We start from the raw sequence: 9,832 nt of genomic DNA, 5'->3' as shown, positions 1-9,832 counted from the left end.
CCCAATTGCGCCGCTTCAGGTTTACAGGCATTAAGGCTGCGCATGCGATGCAAGAGCCTTTTAATCGCCATTCGCGGCTGGGTTGCGGTACGACCGCGGGTCCCGACTTTGGCCCCAAGCCTATGTTGTACCAGTTTAGACCGCACTAACTTGATAATAAGTGACAGCGTTTCAGCGGTACGTTAAAATAATATTTATGGCCGGTGTGACTACCAAACCTTCACACAGCCCGGATGGTCATCATCGCTCACGACGAGTGACCCATATGACATTCGCCGTCGGGCACAGTGGCGCTTATAAGGGACCTTTCGTCTGGCAAATATAAACGCATTGAAAACCTGCCTCCATGGAAAACTACGAGCATGACAAAGCATTATGTTTATTTACCCCTCTGCAGCCAGCTGCTCACTAGCAAGCAGCTAGAAAGCAACATCACAGCACATCCGCCCTAATCAGATGGAGGAGGACACAAGGCATCCCGTTGTCCACGACTCCACAATACGGGCGACGAGGTTGACAGGCGCGTTTTCACGTCCAGCATGTTTTTTAGCACTCTCCATAGTGCTGGGCTCCGGCGCACCCCGTCACCATTTTCACGCAGCAGCGCTCTCTGCAGCTTCACAGCCCACTGCCCTCCGTCGTCTGAGCACCATATAACCGTCCACTGCACCATTGGAGGCCGGCGGTGTCCATAAATCACCCGTCGACGTGCATGACAGACCAACCCGCGCAATCACAGCGCTGGCAATGGGATCCCTTGACATAGGAGGTCATACCACCTACACGCAACGTTCTCAAGACAGGTCACTACACCACACAAGTCACCGCAAGTCTCCGTTCGCCACAGCCGGACTCCACCTCGCGCGGCGTGCCCGGGCCTCACTGGACAGGGTCCAGAGTGCACGTCCGGGCGTCGTGCCCGGATCTCACTGGGCAGAGTCCAGCGTGTACGTCCGGGCGGCGTGCCCGGGCCTCACTGGGCAGGGTCCAGCGTGTACGTCCGGGCGGCGTGCCCGGGCCTCACTGGGAAGGGTCCAGCGTGCACGGCCGCCGCAGGAACTGGTTGCGCTCGCGGACCCACTTGTTGGCGATCCACTTGGCGCCGTACGCCACCGGACAGCCGCCGTGCAGCGCGCGAACGTCGCCGCGGCCGTTGCGGCGCAGGTTGTACCAGAAGGCGGCGGCGCCCCGCTCCGGGAACACGGACACGCCCAGCTTCGGGAAGGCGGTGGCGCCGCCCCGAATCACGTCACTCAGCTGGGGACGACCGGGCGGGTCAGGGGACACCGTCACTCAGCTGGGGACGACCGGGAGGGTCAGGGGACACCGTCACTCAGCTGGGGACGACCGGGAGGGTCAGGGGACACCGTCACTCAGCTGGGGACGACCGGGCGGGGCAGGGGACACCGTTATCCGGATAAGGATGAACGGAGCGGAGATAGGGGGCTACATCACTCGGCTGGACACGATGGCAGGCATACCAATCTCGGAACCAAACGTCCTCTTGGTATGCCGCACAAAATTTCAAGGACTACGTGCGAAATCTCTGCACTGATTGATGACGCCATCAAATGCTTACACAGATGGATTACTCACGTAGAACATAAATGTTGCGATGCGATCCCCCGAGTTGAGATAGTCAGGAGTGTGTTCGAATTGCTGAAACCATGCTGCGCGTAAACAAAATGCTCGTGATCAGCCTTAAAGCCAACGGTACCATTCCACAAGCAAATACCACGCTACAGATCTGGATGCAGTGAGCAATCAGAGCTACGTTTTGAAAGAGCATGATCGTTAAAATGCAGACAAATACCAGCCGATGGCTAAAATCACATTGGCACAACAAAATTAACTCCCGCTGCCTGCATAAGCTACTCGTCCATTTCACACGCATATAAATGCTTACCACATTGGCTGGTACAGCGGCCGTGGGATCGATTTTCGCTTATGTTACTATGTTGTTGTTTATTATTGTATTGTGTGTATATATATGTATATATATATATATATATATATATATATATATATATATGTGTGTGTGTATTATGTATGTTGTTCACAAGTTATGCTACTACACATGTAGTCCCTATAGTCGATATCCTCGCATGTTAAGATGGCGAGACTGGTAGGGGAAACCAAAAGATAATATTTCAGTGCGTCAAAGAATCAGCGAAATGTGAGTTGAAATCATCGCATGAGAGTAGGCCAGCTTGAAGCGCCACCGTTTTATTACACGAAATTCATTTCCACCTAGATCTCTCGGTGCCTGGATTTTGTCATTCGTGTTTCGCTCCTACAAGTTATATTCATATACATGTCTTAAATGTTTTCAAGGCGATACAGTCCGAACTGAGGCCAATATTGCCCATCTGACTTCGAAGAGATGTAGAGTAAGGGAAGAGTGGCCTATCTAACACAGTGAGAAGTTCTGTCCGGATTGCCAGCTTACACTGTAGTGGGCTGCTCCGACACCATGCGAACGACAATGGAAGATGAACTCACCCATGCCGCTTAAACAACGGTGACCGATATCACCAAGACATGACACACTGGGCGACGCCTCCCGATACAACTTACATGCCTGGTAGCATCTTTGTAGAGAAAGTCGTCGTGGTAATTGTAATGTCCACCGATCCCATAGTTAACAATCTGCAAGACACCGGGGGCATCATGCCGTGGTTGCAGGACACACCGTCGAGCGGTACTAAGTATGTAAATCCGAGCGGGACAGCCTCCGCCGGCCGCCGACGCTCGAGTCAACCCCGCTGGTTGGCTGCTGGAAGATTCTGACAATCGGCATGCACCGCGCCACCCGGAGAAAGGTCAACCGTCGGGAGGTCAACGGTCGAGAGGTCAACGATCGAGAGTTTAATCACCGAGAGGTCAACCACCGAGAGGTTAACCATCAAGAGGTCAACCGTCGGGAGGTCAGCCATCAAGAAGTCAACCATCGGGAGGTCAACCGTCTAGAGGTCAACCGTCGAGAGGTCAACTGTCGGGAGGCCAACCGTCGGGAGGTCAGCACGCAACCCCATCCACCCCTGGAGCGCGGCGGACGGGGTGCTGAAGCTGGGTGTCGAGGCTCGTTAGGGCATGCGGGGTATCAGACGGACACGGTTCAGTTTGGAGCTGGGTCGGCTCAGCAAGCAGTAGTCCCCGGCGGCAGCACACGCTCTGGTCATGCAGCAGGCCCCGGCGGCAGCATATGCTCTGGTCATGCAGCAGGCCCCGGCGGCAGCACATGCTGTGGTCATGCAGCAGTCCCCGGCGGCAGCACATGCTCTGGTCATGCAGCAGGCCCCGGCGGCAGCACATGCTCTGGTCATGCAGCAGGCCCCGGCGGCAGCAAAATGCTCCCGGGGGCATATGTCTGGTCATGCAGCAGTCCCCCGGCAGCAGCACATCTGTGTCATGCAGCAGTCCCCGGCAGGCAATGCTTGGTCATGGCAGGCCCGGCAGGCAGCACACATGCTCTGGTCATGCAGCAGGCCCTGGCAGCAGCACATGCTCTGGTCATGTCCGAATGGCGCGATCGCTCTGAGACGTGTTCTGAGACGCTTTCGACATTCGTAAAAATGAAGCAGGGCGAATGTCATAGCAATATCTATTCGATCTCAATCGGTTGGGCTTTTGCAGGATAAACATGAGATGCAAAAATGGGAGCCACGAACCTCATGAATAATATGTAACATTAAACTGAAGCCATTTGATTGGAAATAAGCCAACGCAAGTACCTTTTCGTCGAAGAGAGCCGAAAATTGGGAACAAAACTGGTAGCTACGTTACAATGGAGTGCAAGGAATGTGCTTTGAAAGAACGCAGTAACAAAACCAAATATTGAAAGAGCGATTATTTAGCGAAATGGGAACCTGAAGCTCTTCGTTGGCATGTTCATGCGTAGAACGCCTGGTACAACTGTGCCGTTAGAAAACCAGACAATGATATGCTATCAAGCACAGATTCCTGGCCGCATAGCGAAATAACTTTTCATCAATGCGACCCAGAAGCAGGTCGGACATAAAGCCCGAGGAGGATGAGTCTAAATCCGAGAAAGCCAAAGATCCGTCTCCGGCAACCCTTGCCTCGTGACCGTAATTTATGGAACAGGACCCATCACTTTGCCAAGAGCGCTCCCAGACATTAGACAGGCACCGATGCAATGGACAGTGACTCGGCCGCAACAGCAGCAATTCGCAGCCATCGCGCCGACTCCGGTGGTTTTCCGCGCGGCCCGCGCACCGTTGCCACTGCCGTTCCGGTGCGTCAGGTGTGCGCAACTGCACCGCTCCCCGTCTCGGTCCGCCGCCGCCGCCACCCGGAGGGGCCCGCCGCCCGGCGGAGACCGTGTCAGGACCGTTACCCCGGCCGCCGGCGCTGCCCCGCCGCAGGCTCAATCACCAGCCAGCTGAATATTCCGCACGGGAGTGCTAACCGCTGCAGCACAGCCATGGTCCGCGGCCAGGTGCCGCTATATAGCCCGGTGACTGGCAATTCGTCCAGTTTCGGCGCGTCGGGAGCCGTTGCCTCATGCCCGTATCGCAGCGCCGCGCGTGGCGTGCCCCAGATGGTGCACCGGAACTCTGCATGGCTGCGGCATCCGTTTTGTCGTCTTTTCCGGTGAACTTCGTGGGTCGACTAGCGGCCAATGCATACGATGTTCTTCAGGACTTTTCCTTTTCGAGATCGTCGGTAGCGTCACAATTAAGATCGTTAGTCGGAGCGAGGTGCCGACAGGCTTCGCGAATAACACTCCGGCGCGGCCAGCCACTCAAATCCGCCGAAACTTACCCGCCGAAAAGCATATTTGGTATCAAAATGCAGCATGTAATGGCCTCCGCTGGAGTATCGCGATATCTGCAAAGAACGCAGCGTTCCATGAGCTGGTCTCCCCGGCCAGCTGGTGATCTGTAAACGCGGCCTGTGCCCGCCGCTGCGGTGGGCCGGCGTGGGGTGCGGCGCGTGGCGAGTGGAGACTGGTCGTCTGGTGAAACGGGGGCAGTTTTTCCCCCGGGCTCGTGACGCGTGACAGGAGGGCCGTGGCCCGACCCCGGGGCGGGGCGGGCGCGTCTCCGAGACGTGTACGGCTGGCGGTTGGTGACGGAACTAAGGTCTGCTCTACATGTCATGAATGTATCAGCGGGGTAGCCGCAACGACGACCGCGAGCGCCGGCATGGCGCCGGTAGGATCAACCACGTCACGGCCTTTTTCAGGACATCTCGCGCCCAGCGCCAGCCACGACGGACATGTCCGAAGAAGTCGCCACAATGCGTGTGGAGTCTCGTCCAGCTTGGTAATCATCACCGAACTTTGGGCGGTGGCTTAGAACATCAAAACGTAAACTAATAGGAAATCTGAACTGTTCATTTGGTAAACAACCATTAAACACGCTAAGGTTTTTGGCCTCAATATAACACGGTGACACAAGTATGACTGGTCACATAAAGGCGTATGTACCGGTGGCCCATGTACGCTTCTTAGATGCTTGTGGTGATAATCGGTTCCTACACTGCCATCCCATGCTTGCTGTAATGGCGCGTTTGGTTTTACAATTGGAAAACTTAGTTGGAGAATATATTTTTTATTAGAATTTCTGTATGAATTTCTCCACCCATGACGCTAATTTTACGCCCATGCTGGCGTCACCGCCGGAGTGCGGCAGATCCAGATGAGCTGGGGGGGGGGGGGGGGGCTGCACCTCCACCCTCCGTCCGGAGTGCGGCAGGTCCGGACGGGAGGGGGGACGCTGCACCTCAGTCGCCCTCCCCGTCAGCCTCAGGTGCTGGCGGCTTGTGAGGCGCGCTCCTCGTGCCGCGTGTGCTGTGCTGTGGTATGTATCGCCAGTACCCCTAGGATAAACAAACTGGGCGCTCCTTGATTGCTCCTTGATTTTGACTGATCCTGTCGACATTTGACGCATGTGTAGAAACAAGCGTTGTCATTTATTAGAAAACTGCGAAATCCAGCTGTGCAAAAATGCGATTGATGCTTCCTATGAGCGGTATGCTAAATAACACACGGAGTTGAAGAACATAGTGTTGCAGCGCATAACCTGCCACTTCAGGCATGTTCACTTTTTTGCCGAGTCTTGGCTTATGTCTAATCACAATGCACCACCTGAAGGTAACCACTCTTTCTAAAATAGTCTCTTTTGGTCTGGAATGATCGGCAAGCAGCTCTGAAAGAGATCAGTTAACTGAAAAAGATACTGGCGCCATATTCGTGCGTAGGTTAATTTAGGGGAATAAAGCTCAAGGACCTCTGCTTTGGGGTTGTATGCATATTTTGCATTCTAGTTACAGTGACTTTACTTTCACAAGAAGCCATAGGTCCCTTTGCGTATTTATGCCTCACCGGGATCAGTGATTTAATTCTCGTTCAAACAGCTTAAGCACACGATAAGGTTTACACAGCATTTACTGCCTTTACCTTTGGCAATAGCTTATTTCAGGTGCTAGCAAACTAAGCACGTAACAAAGTCTAGAACAGGTTAATACGGTACCAGAAACTTTACTGTAACTACAAAAATGTTCCAGCTTTATTTTCCAAGAACGAGTATGACCTCCCAACTCAACAAACCGTCCCAAATTCCACGAGTGGCAAACGCTGGAAATATCATAGATTGCACGCCGTTTGTCCAACCGTATCATCCCAGACCGGAACTATGCCAAATTGAACCACACCAGGTGATTCACCGCCTTCAGTGGGCCCGGGCTACGCCTGGAACTAGCCTTTGAACACATGGCACATAAGATCCCTCAAAGTAATCTCATCCAAAATACCGATTGCACTCCAATTCCAAATCTCTACAGAAGTAGGATAACTTCAATTGCAAAATGTGCGCACGCGCTCAAAGTTATTATTTCAGTTTTGTATGCTGCCATGTCTGAAAGATTTTATAGGAAGTCGTTAAGCAATTCAGACGTATGATACCGCGACCAAAGACCCCGAAGGCTGAATAAGGGTCAAACAGTTCACTAGGACATATTTTTCAGTCAGCCTACTCATTTTTAGATGTGAGCTAAATAAGGGAAAGGGTGAACCTGTTCTAGTGACCGCAACACCCAATGCTGATCAAAGGCGCCGCTAATGATAAAAAGAAGACTGCGTTTTTGCACAGCTAGATTTCAACATTTTCCAACCGCAAATGACAGGTTTTGTTGCTACAAACGCCAGGCATCGAAACTCACTACTTTCGAAAAAGATAACATGTTTCCCCTCGACGCCAGCCTTACTGCGGGGTGCGCGTCTAAGCCTGAGCAGCACGCGTGCGTGAGGTAAGCGTCCAGCGCGTGGGTGAGTCAAGCAGGGTGAGCGTGGTAAGCGGCGGCTGTGAGCGCGTGTGGCCATGCAGCTGTTGCGGTCACGAGGCAGGCGTTAGTCACACCGGTACACACTAGACTGCGGAGCTCCGCACTACACTACACCACACTGATGCCGTACACTACACTACACTGCGACGCTCTATACAGCGACAGGACGCGTGTACCACATCCACCGCCAACTAGCCAAGGTTACTAAATGTTAAAATGAGTGTTATCACTATTATTAATGTTATTATACGTCATCGCGCGAGCGTGTTACTTAAGCATGGACACCGTGCAACATACTATTCTTTCTAAACAAAGATTTCGGTATAATGACGATGATATGAAGGAGAGCCCAACGAGTACACATTGCGCAGGACCGAACAATGCCTGAACACATTATTTCTGTCTAACCCTACACAAACTGCGGCACTGATCATCATAGCGCCGCTGTCTGGTGCACTTGATCATCTTGAACAAACATTAGCATTATTTAATTATGAATCATGACATGGTGCCGTCGAACCACTGACCTGGAACGTCTCACATGGCGCAGGTCTGTGTATGTCTCACTCGGGACTCTGACCCGAACCGCCCCAGGCAGGGCAGCCGGGCACTGACCTGGAACATCTCGGCCTCCGCGCGGGCCACGTCCGTGACGAGGCCGGTGATGGCGGCCACACGCTGCGACAGCGCCTTCACCGCGGGGTGGCGCGTGTCGTCCAGCCACGCCGTCTGCGAGATGCGCGACTCGCTGACCGCGTCGCCCAGCCTGCCGCCGACCACCATGGAGCGGGAGAGCTGGCGGCGGACGCGGCCGGAGCCGGAGGGGCGTGACCTCATCGATAGGGCACGTTAGCCCCGGACATGACGTCACTCAGAGATGGGCGGGTCAGCTACAGGGGCACGTCTGTACTCACTCGCCGCGGCAGGTCGACATGTGAACGATGGTCAAACGTCATCCATCTGCGTGATGGCAGAAGCGGACCAAGAGCTAGGTATAGAGCACGTCGCTGCTACCACCAGTGAGGACAGGTTTGCTGGGTTTGTTCGCCAGGACAGGATGGTTCAGCATGTACTGTGTTCTTTGACTCACAAAACAGGGTCGGGTTCCAACATAGGCGCAATACCATAGGAGGGGAAGGAGGAGGGGGAACAGAGTTCAGGCATTTTATTTTTTGTTTGTTTTAGAAAGCTAACGCCATGTCGAGGGCAGAATTTCACTGATGGTAGGGATGCAGTTGTTTTATCAGAGATGAAAAACAAACATCACGCCACGAGTTTGCGGGAGAGACTGGAATCACAATTCTCATTTAGTCCGACGCTCCCTTTCTCAGGTAAGGCAAGCGTTAAATAAAAGAAATGGTTCACTTACGTAAAATATTACACAGTTCATACCCGAAGCTTGGTTAGAGCTCAAGTATCTTAACAGAGGACTTACGTGCTGACAAGCCAAAGCAATGCAAGCTTACCTCTTCCGTGCAAAGACTCTTTATTATCTCGATCTCTTCGTCAAGAATGACGTCATGGAAAACAAGCAGAGGTGGGTCCATATGCTTTTGCTCCACCTTGATCGGTCCTCAGTTTGAAGTAGGCAGATCCTCGGTCAGCGTTCCAGCACTTTAACTTGGTCCACTTCCCTCGGGTGCTAAAAAAAATTGAAGACAACGTAACAACCCCATCAATACAACAGCATGGTGGAGCTTCACAACAAACAACTTACCTCAAACAGGCACGATACAGGGTTCCACGCCCTTCTTCCCACCACTTGAACCGTCGCCGGCGGGCGTGGACGCCGATGCACGCATCTTCACAATCCTCACGCCGTTCCAGCACGCAGCCTCACGCAGCCAGAACCCACCCGTGCGACGTCTCAGTGCCACGACCTCGGGTTAAATCGCAGGGCACGCTACCAGGCCGCGGCGACCCCTCGGACCTCCGGCGGCTGACCCGGCGGCTGACCCAGTCCGGCCGGACCCACAGACAACTGGCGCTCACCAGCAGCTGCTCGCCGCGACAGAGCGCCTTGTAGTTGACAAAGTCCTGTTCGGTGGAGATGTTGAAGCCGAGGCGGAAGCGGTGGCGGCCGCTCTGCTGCTCCCGGCGGCGCAGCTCCACCGGCGAGCGGCCGTTGAGCGGCTCACTCAGCACGTAAACGTTCGTATGGTTGGCCGTGCTGGCCACCTCGTCGTGCTGCGGCGAGAAGACGGCTGGTGAGCCGGCTTACTCGTCATTCACACATCCGCCCGCATCTAATATATGCATATTAGACAAAGCGCGCGCCCACCAGCGCATCCGTAGTGGCACTATCCTGCATGAATGGACTCCGCTGCAAGGAACATGCCTGCCGCTTCCTAAGCCGTTCCTCGTCCCAAGCAAGACATCCATACACAGAAAAGCTCATATGCAGCCACCAGCAGTGCCCGCCGTCTGTGCAGCCGGCGAGGTCAGCTGCCTGTCCCCGCCGGCGCCGAGCGGCGCATACGTACAGCGCTGCGGGCCATGCGGGCGAAGGGAGCGATCTGGA

General features: G+C 54.1%; 1 protein-coding gene and 1 long non-coding RNA gene across 2 annotated transcripts; both read right to left on the bottom strand.

The window, feature by feature from the left end:
• Window positions 1-1,020: 1,020 nt before the first annotated feature.
• On the bottom strand, window positions 1,021-7,986 carry LOC119092403 (prolyl 4-hydroxylase subunit alpha-1). Its single transcript, XM_037215366.1, has 4 exons — window positions 7,927-7,986; window positions 2,578-2,649; window positions 1,597-1,659; window positions 1,021-1,257 (listed from the first exon to the last, which is right to left on the bottom strand). The coding sequence occupies exons 1-4, from the start codon at window positions 7,933-7,935 to the stop codon at window positions 1,021-1,023; spliced, it is 381 nt and encodes a 126-aa protein (XP_037071261.1). The 5' UTR covers window positions 7,936-7,986.
• Window positions 7,987-8,027: 41 nt separating this feature from the next.
• LOC119092648 (uncharacterized) lies at window positions 8,028-9,483 on the bottom strand. Its single transcript, XR_005093518.1, has 3 exons — window positions 9,304-9,483; window positions 8,778-8,953; window positions 8,028-8,106 (listed from the first exon to the last, which is right to left on the bottom strand). It is a non-coding gene; the product is annotated as an uncharacterized LOC119092648 (long non-coding RNA).
• Window positions 9,484-9,832: the final 349 nt, after the last annotated feature.

Source organism: Pollicipes pollicipes, unplaced genomic scaffold, assembly GCF_011947565.3.
Source record: "Pollicipes pollicipes isolate AB1234 unplaced genomic scaffold, Ppol_2.1 Scaffold_3447;HRSCAF=4054_pilon_pilon_pilon, whole genome shotgun sequence".
NCBI lineage: Eukaryota > Metazoa > Arthropoda > Thecostraca > Pollicipedomorpha > Pollicipedidae > Pollicipes > Pollicipes pollicipes.
This window is presented reverse-complemented; position numbering and strand designations above follow the sequence as displayed.